Genomic DNA, 19,197 nt, shown 5'->3' with positions numbered 1-19,197 from the left:
ATCAAAATTTCAAAACGCAAATATGACCAAAGAAAACACATTTTGACTAGTTTTCACTTAGTGGATGCATATAAATGAATACAACAAGTTACAAAAGTAAAAACAAGCGATTTTATGATATAAGAGATGAGCCGATTGGGGCTCTTCCTGGAAAACACAGATGCAAAAATGTTCTTTGAGGTCCTCCTATCCACATCTGATCTGTGATGTTTCCGTTTTGGTTTTGTTTTTTTCTTTAAATAACTTAAGCACTGTAGAGAAAAAAAAAAAAGTGCTGCAGTTTAGAGTCCAACAGAAGATAATTAGCACATTTTTAGAAGAAAAAAAAAAACGACCCCTGTATAAGCTGTTGGTAACTTATTCTTTTATTAAAAATGATAGTTTGGATAAGCATAATGAAAAACAGCTGAATGGCACTTAGCTGACGATGACATTCCTGACAATAAGGAAGAATACAAAGAAGACGATAAAGAATATCAGAGCCATAAATCTGAAACTGAACAGACTAGTTTTCAGAGGCGGCAAAAAGAAACCTGTTAGTTACTGACATCCGTCAAGATGCGGATGTGACATCAGAGTCGGAAGACAACCGGAGCCACTCAGTTCATGAATTATTATTTTTTATTTTTTTTAAACAGTCCTCTAAATGGGTTCAATTTTGCCTTGTCGGACCTGCTCATCCCAACCCGACCCCAAAACAAAAAAAATCTGCAGCATCTGAAAGGCTAGAACAGGCTGAGGTTCAGATGCTGTTCCTACGTGTTTTTAAAGCTTCCCAGAGTCAGCGAGAGAAAAAAGAAATACGTGGAAACAACAAGTCTCACCAAGCAACTCGATGTGCGTGTCAGTGAAAGAAATTTGGAAATTAGAGCTTATTGCCTGCATTAGTCCTGGCAGTCTGTTGAGAAATACCTGCATACTGATGTCACAGCTTCAAACACACACACACACACACACACACACACACACACTGCTGTACAGCTCTAACACACTTCAAGCATAAACAACAGGCTTTTTCTATAATACACACATACACACACACTTCCTCTGCTGCACTGAGTTTTTTTTTTCTGTGTAGCCTACAGCTAGTGTGTTAGGCACACATTCATATCTTACAGGCAGAAGTTTAATCGTTAAGAAAAAAAACCCGATAAAACACAAAAAAATGAATAACTTTTTATTCCGAGTCAAATCTGGATTCACATTTTAAAAGCAGGGTGCAAATGAGGACAAAGAAACGGATATAAATAAAGGAGGAGGAGTGGACGGACACTCCCCCAGACAGTAACGGGGAGATTGCTGGAGCTGGAGGCTCGCTCTGTGCTTGGCACTGCCGCCTTGGCAAGTGCCAGCGGTTTGTAGCAGCCTGCAAGGGCCGAGGAGGGCAGAGCTGCAACAAATGTTGCGAGAATCTTGCCTCTTAGCAAAGTCATGCCTGAATATTTGCATGTGACAGAGAAAAGGAAGTAGCAAACACCTTTTTTAAAAAAAAACAAAAAAAAACGTTTTTCCATCATTTTGATGGAAAATGAAGAAATTGTAACATTATTGCAAGTTTTTCATAAGGCATATTACGTCTACTTTTATGTAAGCTCGACACTGAGAACTGAGAGCAAAGATGCTGTTTGTGGAGCTTCATGTATCTGATGAACCTTGACCAGTTGACCCTGGGTCTGAGCAAACCAAGGAAAATTTGCTCAACTTTCCACCACTGACCAACTCATATTTAAACCAACAATCTTTGCTGGTGTCAAACGCAGCTTTCATGGAAAATGTGGCCAAAACTATCATGGAAAGAAGAGAGTTTAAAAAAGAAATGCTCACCTGGAACAGGACTAAAAAGATCTTGGGACTAGGGCTGGGCAATCATTATGCTCATCCAAATGCATCACGATATAAGCATTTAATATCAGCCGATATCAATACTTATTGATTAGTTTGTTGTTAAATATCCAAAATACTGCCAAGCTAGTGACATGACCATTTCTCTTTTGTCCACAATCATCTCTTGAGCGGTTATACCAATTTTCTCCTTTCACTCCACTCCAATCTTTTTTTTATTTTTAAGTAGTTATGTGGCACGGTGTCAAAACATGAAACTGCTGCTGCGTCTGTACTATGCATACAAATGCTGTGGGTCGCTAACTGTCTGCAAACAGTTGAGATTTCATAGTGAAGAATACCGATTGCCAACATTTCTCGTAACAAATTCCTAAATTTCCACACAATTCTAATGGGTACTTGCATGTTTGATGATGCAGCTGGGTGCATAGCCCCAGTTCTTCTCCACCAGGGCAGCCAGCTCACAAATGTTAGTGCTTCACAGAGAGCAGAAGACACGCTACGCATGTTTCCGACTGATAACGTTGACCGACTCAACATTATCAGCTCTGTGTCGCATATGAACAGTGAACGCCGCTTCTTGACGAGCAGTTTCCTGTGCGAGTCGGTTCGACACAAAGTACGCATCCGTGGTTGTAAAGATTTACTTTTGAGGATGTCTGCTTTGCGTCCAACACTGAATCCGCATGGAGTTAAGAATTGCCTAGTATGTTGGGAGCTACATGAAATTTTTACTCTACGTTACACAAAAGTTGTTCCTATGTTACCAAATAGCGAGTAAGTTAGTTTATGCCACTGACCTTTCTTAGCTAGGTCAATGGCTGAGAAGCCTTTCCTCTACCTACATCCCCTAGGGCTAGTGTGTTGCATTAGCTATAGGGTAACACACTCAGGTTCCCTGATCCAGAACCTGAATGAGGTTCTGGATCAGAGTTCAGTGAATTTATTGAACAGTCCATCAGATGTATTTTCTATTCCTATTCATCTTGTGTCTATCGAGATGGATATTGTTCTATTGCCCAGGCCTACTAGTGTGTCTCTATTAAGGTTATAGCAACCTGGTGCCAAAAAAAATAAAGTTAAATGTCCTTTTTCTCAAGACTTAAAAATGATTAAGTGATCAGAATGTAAATTTTTCCTTGAATATAGTGAATGTGGTACGGCGCTGCTGATGAGCCGACAGACCCTCAAGGTTGAGTTACTGCAGATGGCGGAGGTCTTAGGTGCCCAGAGACGTCCCCACCAGGGGCAGGATAAAAGGCAGCGATCAATGGTGTGTGTGTGTGTGTGTGTGCGCAAACGTGGGTAGGTCACGTCGCCCTGCACTCAAAAGGCATGCACATACACACACAAACTGCTCCATCTGTCTTTGACATGGGAGAGCTTAATGACAGAGGCAGCAAAGCCCAGAAGAAGAAGAAAAAAAAGAGAAGGTCTCCTCGTCCTTCTTTCCTCTCTTCCTTCATTTTCCTTTCCTCCGCCTCTCCCCCTCTTGACCACACTCTCCGACATCAACCCTCCATATGGAGCACTCAGGACAGACTTTGTTAAATACTCATCTTGGCCTGGCACACAATCAATAAGACCTCTAGACACACGCTCACTTGCACACCAACTCCATGCTTTAATGAGTGTAATCTGGCTCTGAGGCTGGAACAAGTAGAAGCTCCACGGCTCGTGCAGCATTTACGCTCTGAAAATAAAGTAATGACATTTCCAGTGCGCACCATTTAGCCAACCTGCACTTGCACATAAACACAGCACCATTCATCTTTTTATTTTTTTTTTTTGCAAAACCCAAAGTGTATAGCTACAACAACAAGACGCTCAAGATTAATTTTCCACAGAAACGACCAACAATGGGCGTGCTGTCGGGAATAGCGCAACCCACGTTTGGAGGCCTTTGGTCCTCGACGCTGCCGTCGCGGGTTTGATTCCCGGACCCGACAACATTTGCCGCATGTCTTCGCTCTGTTTCCCCCTTTCCTGTCAGCCTACTGTCATATAAGGGACACTAGAGCCCACAAAAGACCCCCTGGAAGGGAAGGGAAAAGAAAGAAAAAAAAAACACCAACAATAGCAACTTGAAAAAGTCTATATATTCTATCTATTCAGATTTTGAGTGATAAACCAACACAAAGTATAGCATAACAACGAAGGGAGACAAAGGTTTTAAATTGAATCTTTGTCCAAGACAGAAAACATAACAGTGCACCAATAAATTGGCGGCAGTGTCCTTAATTTTGGGAGCCTGGCAATTTGGCCGATACCAAAATTTCATCTACCTCTGCAAAGGTGTGAAAATCCCCCTTTTATGCTACCATGAGAGAGGGCTGGTATGTCAGTCACCCATTTCACCCAATTGTTGCCAACTTAGCTATTTAGAGACTATTCGGGCAACAAAACAAAAAGCAAAATCTATATCGCCCAAAATCGGAATGGCGAGGTCAGGCTTTTTAAACATCGGTGAAGCCGTAGAAAGTACATCATGCATATGTCTTCAGTTAGCAGAAATATTTGTTGCAATTTACGCTTCAAGTCTTGTATGTTTAAGATATACGAGGCGTATATCTTAAATACTTTATATTTGGATTTAGGCCTTGACTAACTGGGCAATGTTAACACATAAATACGCTTTCATGCAAGTCCTTCCATTGTGGCTCTGCCTGGATGTTAAGGGTTGAGGTCTTGCTGGAATGTGAATCTACGCCACAGTCCTGGGCAGCCTCCTGCAGGTGTTCAGCTCCATTATCTTCCTCCCATGAATTCTTACCAGCATCCCTCTTCCAGCTGACGAGAAATGTCTCAGCTGTATGAATCTACCACTAGATTTTACCGTTGGTGGGATCAGGAAGATGTACAACTTTGGTCTGACCTCACCAGACCACCTTCATTTGTAGAAACTGCAAACTGGACTTCTGATGGCTTGAAAATTGTCCTGCCAACATATTCTTGCAACCAAGATGTGGATCTCTGCAACTCCTCAATAGTGACCTTATAGGCCATGAGGGTTGTACTTCCAAAAGAATTCCCTTACTTAATCACAAACGTGTGCTTTAAATACCTGACACAGTTCTGCAGATGCAACAAAGTAAGCCAGAAGAACTTGTTGGTTGCCCTAAACTATGTGCCACTGCTATATTTACGCATCATCATGTAGTTTTGCATGATTTTAAAGTGCAGCGTGCCCTCAGGCTCCTCTCAAGTTTCAGAAAATACACCACCTATTCAGCCATGCTGCTGTTGAGAAGTTTTCAACTGATTTGCCTTCGGTAAAAAAAGAAAAACAAATCAACCGCACAATGGCATCAATGTCCAGAGTAACAGCACTTCTCTTCCAACGGGGACTTAGTTTTAAGTCAGGCTGAAAAGCGTAACTTTACTTGCATCTGTTTTAGGCAACACCTTCACATCTTTAATTAATTTCAAGCATTAGAAAAAAAAGCTTCTTTCAACTTTCTTCTTGCACAATATCAACTTCATCATTAAAAAGATTGTGTTTATTTCGACAAAACTATGTCCAGTCTTGAGGAAAAGCTCTTACGCAAGCAACTGTACACCAAGTATAATTACCAAAATATCCAGTTAAAGCAAAGAAATGTTAAGTCACTAAATGGCCACCATGATTCTAGACTCCAAAAGGGTTTCTCTCAAATTACCCACAATAAAAAGCGGAGGAAAGTGGAGGTCATAAAAAATATGGTGCACACTCTCTAAAAGGAGCAATGAGGATCAGACCCGAGCCAAAAAAGGGGGAAAAGAAGCACATTTATAAAAGTAGAGGTTTAGGGAGTTTTCTAATCTGGAGAATTCAAAAGTGTTTGAAAGTTAACAGCATTAATCTTCAAAAGTAACTTCTGCTGAACATTTTTGCTTTAGAAGAGCACTTTACAGACATTTTTGAGTTGCATCTGAAACAGCAAATTAGGTAAAACATTTAAATCTCTCATCTTGTCATTACTGTGCATTTACCCAGAGATTAGATCATGTAATCCTCAGAGAAAATGAAAACAACTGGAGGCTTTTTCTTCGTTTATAGTCTCCATCAAAAAGTTTTTTTCTAAAAACATCAAGCTATCTTTTACATTCCCAAAGGTGTATCTGAAAAAAAAAAAGCTTTGGACTTTTAAATGTGCTTTGTACAGCAGGTTCTACAGCAAAAACTAGATGAAATATTAGCTTTAATACCTCACACCAACTATGATGCAAAACTGAAAGTGGATTTCTTGGACTCCTATTGCTGCCTCAGGACCGTGACAACCAACAATGGTTAAGTTGAACAATAACTACTCCGTATACTCAAACAATCTATAACCAAAGGAGGATAAAAACATAAATCATGTTGCCACCATGGCCCAATCATAACAAAATATTAACTTAGTGAATAGGATCAAAACTGCAAAGAATGGTCCAAAACTCCCCTGAAGGGGATGTTAAAGATTTACACAAGTCTAACATTTCAGGTTACACCTTTACAGCTGCAGGGAAGGAAGGGCAAAGAGGACATGAGGAAGGAATGATAGAGGGAAGGACACTTCTATGGTATAAGGAAATGTTTTTCCCCGAGCACTTATGTTTTTCATACTCATCTGGAAAAACAGCTCGACCAGATTTCATTGGTTTCCAGACTGCATAGGAACCCTGCTAATTTTAAAACCTGATGAAAACCAGATGATGAGCCAAAAAATAAGCCATATTTACACACTGAAAGTATCAGAAGCCGCAGGGAAAAAAAAAAAAAAAAAAAAAAAAGCATGTCACACAACACACAAACTAACTGCACAGAATCAGATGCCGACGATGAAGCCACAGCCTGCAAAACAACACTGGACTGGCACAGGAAGGAGGGGAGAGGGTTGGGAGGAAAGAGATGACATGAAACGACACAACGGAGATCTGAACCTTGAATGAACCACCCCCCTCCTCATTCCACCGCCGCCCTCATCCCCGCCACTCACTCTCTCTACAGAGTCGATGACTCACTTCTAAACAAGAACCAACCCAGGGGGAAATGAGGACGCTGCGTCAACCACAACAGTAGTACGGCGGCTCCTGGTCGGGAAGAAAACTGTCTTTGGTGCGGTGGATCTGCTCAGGGACCTACGTTCAGGATCTACTCGGGGTTAATGATACATGTGCAGGTGTAAGAGATGAAAGAGAAGGTGGTTAGGTGATTGGAAGTATTTTGATAATTCGCTCAGACAAAAAGATGTTGAGCCTACAATTGTTTTAGCAATTGATTATTCTGAAGATTAATTGGATAAAGATTGGCACATTCTGCAGAGATTTTATTTAATCATTGAAACCTTTTGGTACAATATTAGAAATACATTAAAATATGCAAATAAATAAATTGTTTTTTTGTTGTTTTTTTTTAAATAACATTGTTTAGACAGAAATGCAAGAACAGCATTTATTTAGCTTTAGCTTGATCACTTGTAGTGAAAGATGCATCTTTAGCTTAAAAAATATTTACTAACTTTTTTTGTCTTAAACGTAAAATCTATGTATTACTTTAGTACAGTTCTGGCTCAATTACTGTTCTCACTGTGTTGTTCTTTCTGAAAATGACCAGTTTTTGAGTCTGTACACTCCAGCAAAGGATTAATCAATGACTGAATCAGTTGGCAGTTCTTTCAACAATCGATTAATAGTTTCAGCCCTAGCTGATTCCATTTCTATTGAGAAGGGGGGGAAAAATGAAGGAACACACATAGTGTAACGCTTCTCAAAGTTAAATAGGAAAACATGACACAGACATATCCTGAAAATACAAGAAATCTGCCTGGAGAAATTATTAAATCAATCAGATAGTAAATGTCAGAAAGTACCAGAGCGACTGAAGTAATATAGCATAACAAGGCAGACAGCCCCTCTCATACCTGCTGCTGCACACTGCAAACCAGCTGGCTTAAGAGACATATAACATCAAAGCAGCCAATCCAGGAATTTTTCTTTGCAATGATTGGCTGTAAATCAGGCTTTACAGATGTCTTCTACTGAGTCTTAGCAGATTTGATCTGTTCTCAGGTGTTTGGGGTCCCTAAAGCCAAACACAGTCATTTAAATGGGTGTTTATTTGATATTTTTATTCAATTCTATGTAATATTCTACTGAAATTTATGTTACAGTACATACCATCACCAAAATTATATACTGATTACCCTACAAAAGTTAGCTTTGAACAAAAATAGAATTAATAAATCATGACTTGTTGCACTTTTATAACGGAGTAATTTTTTTTTCTTTTTTTAATTGAAGCATTAGGCTCTCCGGTGCGGGTTTAAGCAGATTAATTGCAAACGCTAAAAAGGAAACGACATCCAACATTTCTGCTTATTCTGCCAAATATCTGATATGATTTAACACTGTTGCAGCTCTCCAAGACAGAGAGAGCCTAAATTTAGTCACAGTTTCTGGGCATTTATCAAAGTGACCACCGTCTTGCCCTGCCCTTGCCACAAAGGCACTGACTGAACTGCAGTCGAGAGAGAGAGAGAGAGAGAGAGAGAGAAAGAGAGAGAGAAAAGAAAAAAATTCCTGGCAGAGCCAGAGAGCGGGAGTGTGACCTTTAGCCCACATGCTGAGAGACGATCCGAAGCAAACCAAACCAAACCAAATGTTTTTGTGTATATGTGCAGTTTAGCAATGAGTATGTCGGCTCAAGGCGACTGTCTAGTTTCATGATGGGGAGGGAGGATGTTGTTCCTGCTGCTTGTTTCTCTTCAAACTGCGCTATCTTTGAAGGGGAGAAAAACAAAACAAAAAACAAGGTTACGTGAACCGATTCAAAAATGTTCCCCCACACATTTCGAATGCATAAACGTGGCGCACGCAAAAGCAATATCTTCTTCATTCTTTGGATGGCTTCTTTGGGAAAAACCAAAGGATTCTAAACCAGGTCAGCTTCCTTCCATGAGCTCATCCGAAACCCCACACACATTCCCCCAGCAGCGCTTCAAAACCCTCTGAAACAGTAGACGGCAGCATCAGGCCGCGGCCGCAAGTGCAAGACGATCAACCACAACATAAACAAACCCTCTCATTAAGTTTAAAAAAAACGGGGGGGGAAAAAAGGGCATTGTTTGCTCAACCACAATCAGACATTTTTACAGAACACCACACACGTCCAGTGCGTTCATTGCGATTCTACAGCAAAGGGCCAGAAACCCTCCTGACGTCAACAGCCACAGGAATGCCACCAGGCGGATTCTTCAGTCAAAAGTCTCCGCCGGCCTCGGTTAAACAAGCAAGACAATGCGAAGAAAACATTTTGCAGATAACAGCTTTCCCTTCCTGGAATCTCAGCCTCCTTTCCTTCTGCTCTTTTTTTTTTCTTCGTCTGCTGCATTTTCATGACACTTGATAACTCCCCTTGTTGCGCTCTTACTTTTACAGAGGAGAAAGGAGAACGCAGGCTCGCTAATCTCCCCCAGGGCCGCCATCACTTGCCTGGACTGACGCCAGCAGCGGTCTCAATGGAGGCGGGCTCGCAGAAGTCACAGGCTGAAATATGATTTTTGAGCTAGCAAAAAAAAAAAAAAGAGCAAATGTGCACTGCTATTTTAGAGAATATCATACTAGGAAAATAAGCAGCAGTGCTGCAAAAAAAAAAAAAAAAAATGCTGGATTTGACCTGATTAGCACAACATTTCAGAGCTACAGAGTCATTTTATTGGGAGTTTGTCTGATTGTTCAACACAAACTATTGGATTATTGGCAAGGAAACAAAAGACACGTGGTTGGGAAACTTTTTTTCTTTACAGATAAACTGCAAAGTGTTAAGTGCTTTTGTAGCTGGAAGAATAAAAGCAGTATTCTTTGCAATAGGTGTTGACTTTTACCGTATCGCCTGTCAATCGTGAAGAATTTCGATTGATCGTTGTCTCAATAGATTTCACTTCAATTGACAGTGTTATTGGAAATGTGATTTTTAAACATGTTTGTTCCATGAACGCATCAATAAAGATCATCACCTCCTCTGATTTTGCCGAGAAAAGAAAAATCTCCCCCCACAGCATAATGCTGCCGTCAACATGTTTTCACCATGCATCTGGTCTGTTCAGGGTAGAGTCAACTTTCTTCCACATCAGACTAAAATAAACCACAATTATTTTTTGTTTGACTTTGTTTTGTTCACCTAAACCCCCGCCACCGCAAAAAAACCCAAAAAAAACAACAAAAAAAAACATGAAATATTGTGTGAAATCTGAAGGGGTTTGATTACTTTTGCAAGGAAGTGTGTACATTTCCAGTCAGGCGATACTAAGATCAGCCCCAAAAGATTGAAATGAAAAGGAGCAAAAATAGATCAGGTGTGGGTCAGCATCGCGGCCATCAACAAACATACGATGCCAACAACTGCCCCGGGGGCAATAAACATTGTTTGTGTACTGCTTCACCCCTCCCCTCTTATCTTGTGCAGCAATAGTGGCAGTTGCTCGCAGCTCCGAGGCGCTGTCGTCAGGGGTTTTCCCAACACGGGAGATCCTGTGTATATTTAGCGTCTTTCTCTGAATGTTTGAACAGGGCCCGTGTTATTGTCTGCCGACATTAGGACGCAAACAAAAGCGTCACGATCTAGACGGAGCTGAACTGAAAATGATGCAATATTCAACAGGCAGAAAAAAAAAATAAAAAAAGAGTATGCTTTCCTGGACGTGTTTGATAAAATAGATTATCACACACTTCTTCTTTCAGCTGCTACTCCCTCTTCGTGTCAGCAGCTCCAACATAGGAAGTAGGTAAGAGAAAAGTCTGCAGAGGGGAGGGTGAAAGCGAACTGAGCCAGACAAGTTTTGTGAATGAAACATCCTGAATGTAGAGGGACGACGGGGGCAAAAACTGCTGACAGAGTAGAAAGTGCCATCCCCCTGGTGAGACTAATCACTGTAAAACAGCAAAGGAGCGTAGGACGGGGAACGGGGAGGTCCGCTGGCATTACTGCATGAGGAAACGCTGCTGGAAGCTGAGGCTGAATGTAGGAAAGGCAAAGAAGAATTTCAAAACAAGAGTCGACGCGGAGCTGAATGCTTCCACTGTGCTGACTTGTTGGTTTTCTGTCTAAAGCAAGCGGTGAAGCAGACGCCAACAGCAACACAGAGGGAGGACTTGAGGCCAGGTCTGCTTTTGAAAGCCACAAAGTCTTTAAGTTCTGCCTTAAATTGTTCAACACCGTCCTTACTGCACACCTACAGAGCTTCTTAGCACAGACGCACAAATGTTCTCTTCCGTGCAGATTTATACCAGCATCCCAAGTTTTTAACGACGTCTAGAGCTGGATGTTTGGAAAAACTGGCATAAGGTCATCATAATCAGGTTTCAAACCAGGGGTATAAATGTTATTTGTCGGTAAGGATGTGGTCAAGCAAAGAGACTTTTTGTTCTCACATAAGTACCACAACAGAACAATTCATTAGAAGGCTTTTAATTAAATTCAATAATAATTTATTTATCCCAAAGGGAAATTAAATGTCATATTTTTTAGTTTGCCACTACAATGTAATGTGTTTTAAGGTTTATTTTTTATTATGTAAAAGCACTGTGAACTGCCTTGTTGCTAAAACGTCCAACACAAATAAACTGAGATGATCAAACCTGATGATGATTAGGATTAGTGTTATGACATGCAAACAGCTCAGTATCCAGGCAACAGAGACAGTAACATGTCCTAGATGACACCATAAGTTGTTGGCAACCATTGCTAATCCACTCCATTTGCTTTTGCCGCTCCTCTTTAAATCTCTGTCTGGCCGTGTGAGAGACGTTGGAGTCTGGGATATGATCAACGAACAACATGGCTTCAACGTCCTCCTCCTCGCTCTGCGATGCATGCACGAAGAAACCGTTTCAACTCATTGAGCATTGGGGGTTGTAGTTCAGGTATTATTTGAACTTCAGCGATGCTAATCAGTTGCTACCAGTTGTAAAAACAATACCTTGTTTCCTTGGTTGCGCATCATAACAACTGTCCCAAAAAAAAAAAAAAAAAAAGCATGAGTCAAAATCTTTCCAGCTGCATCCAAAACCAAAGGGAATAATTGTCCAAACATGCAATGCCTCAATCAAAGAAAATAAATTTTTTAAACGTCTACAAAAAGAAAAAAAAAAAGCAAAACAGAGAAACTCCAACCGCTACAGAAGGCTTCCATGCTTCTCTGGATGCATGGAGATGCGGCATCAACAAGTAGGAAAGTAAAAGTGCAGGTACACGTGTGTACCTGCAGGTGTACTATGTCACAATATCTGTTTGGGTGCGCACTTAAGCAGATGGCTAAAGGAGTGCCAAGATGGCAACGATCCAACGCAAATTACACAAAAATGTGTATTTCTATCCGCCTGGGGAGTCTCCAAGATGGATACATGGATAAATACTTTATCCATCCCCTCAAGGAAGCTTGGATGGCTGTTCCTCCTGAGACAAACAGCTGTAGCAGGGAAACCAGAAAATAAAAGACACTGACTCAACTTGGGTGTGTGGTGCTTTCACAGGCCCTTCCTCACTTGACCAAACAAGTCGAATCCGAAACTTGAACGAAACTACGGGCCTCAAGGAGGTAGGGGGGGAGCGGGACTTCAGTCATGTGAAGTAACAGATATGTATGAACTCCTAAAACAATGGCCCACTGTATGAACTAAATAAAATCCCCCTCCCCAACGTTGTCATGGCAAATTTGCTTTGCCTGTGGTTTTTACTTGTGATTTTTGCACTGACTCCCAACCCCACATGCACTTTGAAGATTTTCACAGCGTCTGGAGTGAGTTGCAGGATGCTCAGGTGACGCACAGATCAGATGTTTACCTGTCCCTCCAGTGCCGCAGGTGAAAATAGCTGACTGTGTGTTCACACGAGCTGGTGGGGGTCGACTGGGTGGGCATGTGTTTTAACTCTCCTCTGAGCCTTTGCCACCATAAAGGTCAGCGCTTCGACATCTGCTGCTCTCTCTGAATCTTTCCTTTTATAAAAAGGACGCGGGGAAGAGGAGATGACCCCGGGGAACACGTGCACGTGCACGCACACACACACACACACACACATCGGCTTTGTAGCCACCCACACTCACTAGATCAGATCAAAACAACATCAGAAGCCCCCTAAACCGCATTAATGGTAAAAAATAAATAAATAAATAAAAATTACAAGAACACAAGTTTGTGTCGCAAAGACACGCCGAGTTAGTGTCGTTACACCAGAGCAAATTCTTGGCTTCCGGCTGAAAAAAATACTTTTTTTTGTGGCAGGAGGAAAGTGTGTGTGTGTGTGTGTTGTGGGCGTGTGCGTAGCGGGTGGGTGGGTTGAGCTAAATGGAATCCCATCCCCGAGGGGCACAGTGAAGGCGGAGCACTGTTGAAATAAGTGATTCAATGCTTTTATCATCTCAGGTGAACAGTGCCGCTCTTTCTACTGCGCAATCAGTTGCGCTAGGAAGCAACGTGCAGAAAGGAAAACCCAAAGTCGATGTTGTTTATTTTCATTTTCGTCTTTTGCTTGTTGTGCACACAGGGGACGGGAATCCAGCGAGTTCAGACAACGTGCACAAACATAATTTGCTCAGGCTAATACGGTACTCAGAGACGAGAAAGATCCTGTTCTATGCTGCAGGAACAGATATATTTTTCTGCATGTTGTAACAAAAGAAAATGCTATTTTGAGCCAAGAAATTACCCTTCTGACTGCACAATTATGTAAAGAAAAAAGTTTTAAACACTTTCTTCAAATGTATAAACCATAGAATTGTCACCAAAATCATTTTTTCTTTGGTCTTTAAAAAATCCTGCAATTTTTCTCAAATTATGATCTTCAATCCGTAGTTTATCAAAATATTATAGAAAATGCTTCAGCAAATTAAAGTCAGGTGCAGCTTTTTGATTTCCTGTTACGTTTTTATCTCTTTCAGCTGGAAATATGTTATTTAATGAAAGGCTGCTTTTTTAAACCCAGAGAGATCTGATTTTCAGCAGTCTCTTTAATCCTGCACACACTGCGTCAAATATTGCCAACATGCTCATTTAGCCACATGACTTTTTCCTAAATAGTCACACACTTTCCTGTTGTAATTTACAGAAATCATTGGACTTTTCTAATTGTGATGTCATTTAAAAACAGGCATTTCCCACTTCAGTCCTTCAATAATAATCAATATGATTTATGTGCTAACTCCATAGCTTTAAAGTGTAGGTAAATGAACAGTCTGCGAAAGAAGCAGACTACTGCTAGCATGTTTGCTATACATTTTGATAGTACTTGTTGATAATTCAGCTCTTCCGATGCAAGTGCAGCCAATTGAGTGCAAACATACACTGCAGTAAAAAGCTGTTCTCCTGCTTCATTAATTTAACACTTTGAACATCATAACATTTAGTGAGCAGCATTCCAGCTGCTCTCTGCACAGCTCCTCCAAATAGGGAATGCATAGCATCACACAGACGAATGCTATTGGACAACATAGTCCGATATAGTGAGTATCGGACTATACTGTGATCATACTGCGATAATGTGGAAAATGGGCACTCCTGGTCCTCGAGGGCCGGTGTCCTGCAACTCTTAGATGTCTCCCTGGTCCAACAGATGAATCACCTCCTGAGTGCAGTCAGGTTCTCCAGAGTCCTGCTAATGACCTCATTATTTGACTCGGGTGTGTTGAAGTAGAGATATATGTAAATGTTGCAGGAGACCGGCCCTCGAGGCCTGGAGTTGCTCACCCATGATGTGGAAGAACACATGTCCAATCTGTAAGATTGTCAAAATATTATGTTGATATAGTAGAACACCACGCACAGAAAATATCTTTGTCAGGACTGCGAGCAGATACATCGGATCTGAACATCGTCACCGTTAACCCTTAACATTTACCACATCAACGTGACGAATAGAGTTGGGAAACCCAAACACTTCCTTAAAACTCAAGTCTGCTTCAGTAGGAAACAATGTCAAGGAAATATAGTACACATAAAAATACTGGCTAACAGTGCTGGTTCTAATTTAATAGAGTGACACTTAAAGAAAAATACACACACATAAAACCAAATATTCATTTGCAACATATACAAGAACTTGTAATCCTGTTAACAACTCGGTACTGCTGGAGCCCCCAGCCCCCTCATCAGACCAATTACAGATTAGGTCTAGTCTGGTGTTTCCAACCGTTGCTGTGAGCGAGGCCGACGGTGACTTTACGAGGATCCTTATGGCGTTTTAATTTTCCGTTACACCCCTCTCAGCCCAACAGGCAACCGCAACATTTTGTTCCTCCATGCTGACCCCAAGCGCTCCCCACCCCCCACTCCCTTCCGACTTTATTCACAGGAAAACACAGTCAAACACACATGAATCTGCTGATATCATCTGGACAGGTGGCCAGCCACCCAGACCTGACCCTCCTGCCCTCTTGCCTGCCCCCTCCTCACTCCAAAACGCACCGACCAAAATCAGTTCAGCTCTGCTGGAAAGCCCCAAATGAACATGCACAGCAAACTACCCCCTTCCTATCCATCCGCACGCACACACACACACACACACACCTCTAAGCAGCCCTGCAAATGTCTGTCACCCACCGAGCTGTCTGTGAGGATTAGTGCCTCAACAGAGCCAAAAATTTGGAAGCTATATGACTAATGCGAGGGGGAAGTACAATTTTGGGGGGCCATTTTTGCCAAATGGAGTCAACTGGCTCCTTTCAACATGGCCTAAAGTTTATATTGATATCACAAGCCTGATTACAAAATAAGTTACTGGCAGCTCTATAAGCGGGAGCTCTAATTAAAACCATTTACTTTTTCAGGAGTATTGGGTAAATAATGAAGAAACCATTGTGAGATGCCTATGATTTCTTCAATGTGGAGAAAGAGGGACTTGGCAATATGTGAATGTCATTTTACATAAAAAAATATATATATACACTTTGTGTCCAATTCTTGTCTTCTTATGCTGCACAAGGTCACTCTTCTAAGTAAACACCAGATTAAAACTATATTTTCTTTTGACTGTAGTACTTCCCCTGTTTAAAAAAATACAACTCACATCCCACTAAGGGACGGGTACAGCAAAGAAAGCAGTTGTAAGTTTAAGCACATTTCACATTTATTCCTCTCACTTATTTTATTTGACTAAAATACAAACATTATTTTATGCAGAGGCATTTTGTCTAAATAGTTTTGATGTAAACTTTAGTGTTTTTGTTATTCAGAAACTCCAGTTTCAAGGTGAACTTGTATCTGTTTCCAAGGTAAACTTGCCCCTTGCAACATTGTGGACGTGTTGAGGTGTCATTGGGTCAACAAAGCCAATGTGGTGTTTACTTTCCTACGTCTATGGAAGCAAATGCAAGGGCCGAACCCTCACAGTGGCTGGTAACAGCTTGGGTATTATGGAAGAGCTGTAACCTGTACTTTGTTCACACTGTGATGAATCTTGTGCTTCAAACCGCACGGTTTATCCAGTAAAAACAACTCTTCCCAGAGAAATCTTCAATAAACTGAAAGAGAGTCATCCAAAGCGCCAACAGCGCCACATCTTGCAGCACTGTTCACTTGAATACGTTTTATAGTTATTTCTGCAGCATGATTTAAGTCAGAACAGTTGCTACGACTAACTATTGTTAGGTTTAGGTTAGTAAGAAAATGACTGACGTTATATTGAGATGTTTGAAATGTAATTGTAACTGTGTGTGAGTAAAGGGTGACAGTTAAGGCATGTTTGAGAAAGACTTAATTTATCAAATCAAGCTAACATATGAAGACCGAACCTTTTCTGTGGCAAAAGTGTCATGTGAACTTGATGTGTGAACAAGTCACTTGTTTTACAAATGATCCGTTTCTTTGCTCTGTGAAATACATGAGGAACATATGTGTTTTTAAATAAATCAATTAATGGAAAGATTTATAGGAACTTAACCTCACAAAAGCTCGAAAATCTTTGTTGGGATTTATTTATTTAGAATGAACTTAGGAATTTCTCAAAAAATGTTCACTTTTTATTTATGAATCATACTTCCAAAATTTTAGACTTTGCCTTTAAAAAAGCGGGAGAAAATAAGTTTAAGAATCGTAAAATTTTCTCAAAACTGGACACGAGCAAGAATTAAGTTTTACCCCAACTAAAAGAGTAAATAAAATGTCCACAACATATCCCTCAATGGTTTATAAAGCCTTTGTTTTTTGTACCTTCTCCATATGGCAGGTTTCAGTAACACCAGCCATTTCTATAGTATCACTGTAAATGTTCTTATTATGGGTATATTCCTAACAGCAAGGCTGCTTCAAACGCCCAGGTATATTTATGCTTCTGGCAGCCCATCAAAAATAGCTTTTCATTTGCAACCGCAGGTTAATGTTTCAAAAGTCCCCAGTGATTATGTGCATGCACCCTGAAATATCATTCATTACCATTTTTCAATCCTGTTAGAGATCTACCAGAGGCTTTTTGTTGAAGATTGGACCAACGAAACTGCGTTTGCAGAATTTATTTATTATTAGTCTGTAATAAGTGTTTCCACATAGCAGTGCCTAAAGTTATCTGTTTTGGTATGTCATAATATGCTCAAATTGCCAGTGCAGGGTTCAAATTCAATAAAAAAAATGTTTTAATAGTTTATAGGTTATCTTCAGGACATAACTATAATGTTTTATTTGAACAAGAAAGCAAGCCGAATACACTCTGTCAGAAATTCAGCTTTGAAATGCCATAACTGTCTAAATTTCATCCCAATGTTAATGTTTTTGGTATCAATTTTTTTCCAGTGATCTTTCAGATTATGCTGCATGCTTAAAATAATAAGTATTTAAGAAATATCACAAGAATATGTTAAAAAAAATGCTGATATGGGCCTAAACAAGCTTTTGCTGATTTTGTGTACTTTATGTAAACAGTCTTACAACACATAGGCAGCAGGATAAACAACCTCGAGTCTCACAGAAAGCTGTTGCATAAATGTAGATATTACACCAGTATCCACTTAAGAAACCAAATACAACTTCGATTATTAGCCATATTTGTCATTAACCTATATCTGCTTTGAATATGCATGCACACAAATACCAAGGTATAGTTTTCATTACATTTAGATCGCAGTTAGACGCTACTTTCAATTGAAACTAAAAGAGTACTGATTTCAAATGAGCATTATTCAATGTGTGTTCTAGATTCATACTAAAATATACACAGATACCAGGCTAAGCAAGACGTACTTTATATCATTGAGAAAAAAATAAACAAAAATGGGTCTAAAACACTATTAAGAGGACACACGGACCACAAAGCAGCAACGTGTTTCAGTAAGCGTCCGTTATCGGACAGCTAGCCAATTCGTAATCGTGCTGCCCGGCTAGCTGCTGAGCACGTTTCAAAAACAAATACAAGTGCTGAAAAATTTGCTTCCCCGTTAAACTGTGACAGAAAGGATGTAGGGTTTTGGAGTTGAATTGTTCTAAAAACACACGCTTTTTCTGGCTGTGCCTAGCCCCACGGGTTAGCAAGCCTGCTAACAGCCCTCCGTTGTCTGGCAGAAAAGACCACCGGGGGTGAAGTGACGCTAAGCGGGGGGCTAGCTCACCAAACACCGCGGTAACAACAGTCAGCTCAGGCAAGTACCCGCAACTGCTCAAAGAGGGGGAAAACACCCTCACTAGAACACATGCAGACTTTCTCAACACCCAACTCATCAGAAAAGCACTTCACAAAATACAAGCAACACGGCATGCACATAAAACCGAGCCGTTTCATCCCTGTAAGTTGTTTTCTGCTTAACTCAGTTCCCCACCGCCAGCCCCGATTCTTCAGACTCACCCTGTCACAACAGGCGCCATCTTCCACAAACTCTCACCAAAACTCCAATACTCGCGATATCCCTCCTCTCTCCGACAGTCCAACAATCCGCCGAGACAACAGAAGCAGACTGGAGGTGTAGGGATGACGGAGACGGAGAGAAAAAGGGGTGGGTGAGGAAGACTGAGAAAAAAGGGGGAGGGGGAGGAGGAGGGAAGCAGCGGATAACAGCAACACACTGAAGAGAGAGAGAGAGCGAAAAGGGCAGAGACGCCACAACAACAGGCGTGGGAAACTTCAGAGGTAACGCGAGATTTGGAAAACTCTCACAATAGGGTAACACTGAGGGAGCATTTACGTCTCGCGAGATATGCCTTGAAGTGGAGTAGCTGTTTATCTTGTGGCGCTGTAATACTATTCCCACGTGTGTACCGGGTAATAAATTACAGCACCAATCGGTTTGAGGGAGAAAACCGCTCCCAGGCCTTACACACGCACATATTCTGATATGAATTGTGTCTTCTCATGACATATTATCATGTTGGTAAAGCCAATGTGGTATTATTTCACACACTGAACTAGGAATTCTCACA

General features: G+C 40.9%; 1 protein-coding gene across 1 annotated transcript in view; it reads right to left on the bottom strand.

The window, feature by feature from the left end:
* The window catches only part of rbpjb (recombination signal binding protein for immunoglobulin kappa J region b), a 52,185-nt gene extending 33,282 nt beyond the window's left edge, over positions 1-18,903 (bottom strand). The window contains exon 1 of the mRNA XM_044097286.1: positions 18,626-18,903. Coding sequence (XP_043953221.1) covers positions 18,626-18,645 — 20 coding nt within the window. The 5' untranslated portion in view covers positions 18,646-18,903. The remainder of the gene's footprint in view (positions 1-18,625) is intronic.
* Positions 18,904-19,197: the final 294 nt, after the last annotated feature.

Source organism: Gambusia affinis, linkage group LG18 (genome assembly GCF_019740435.1).
Source record: "Gambusia affinis linkage group LG18, SWU_Gaff_1.0, whole genome shotgun sequence".
In the NCBI taxonomy this organism is placed as follows: Eukaryota; Metazoa; Chordata; class Actinopteri; order Cyprinodontiformes; family Poeciliidae; genus Gambusia; species Gambusia affinis.
The sequence above is the reverse complement of the archived record's forward strand: the minus strand, read 5'-3'. Positions and strand labels throughout refer to the sequence as shown.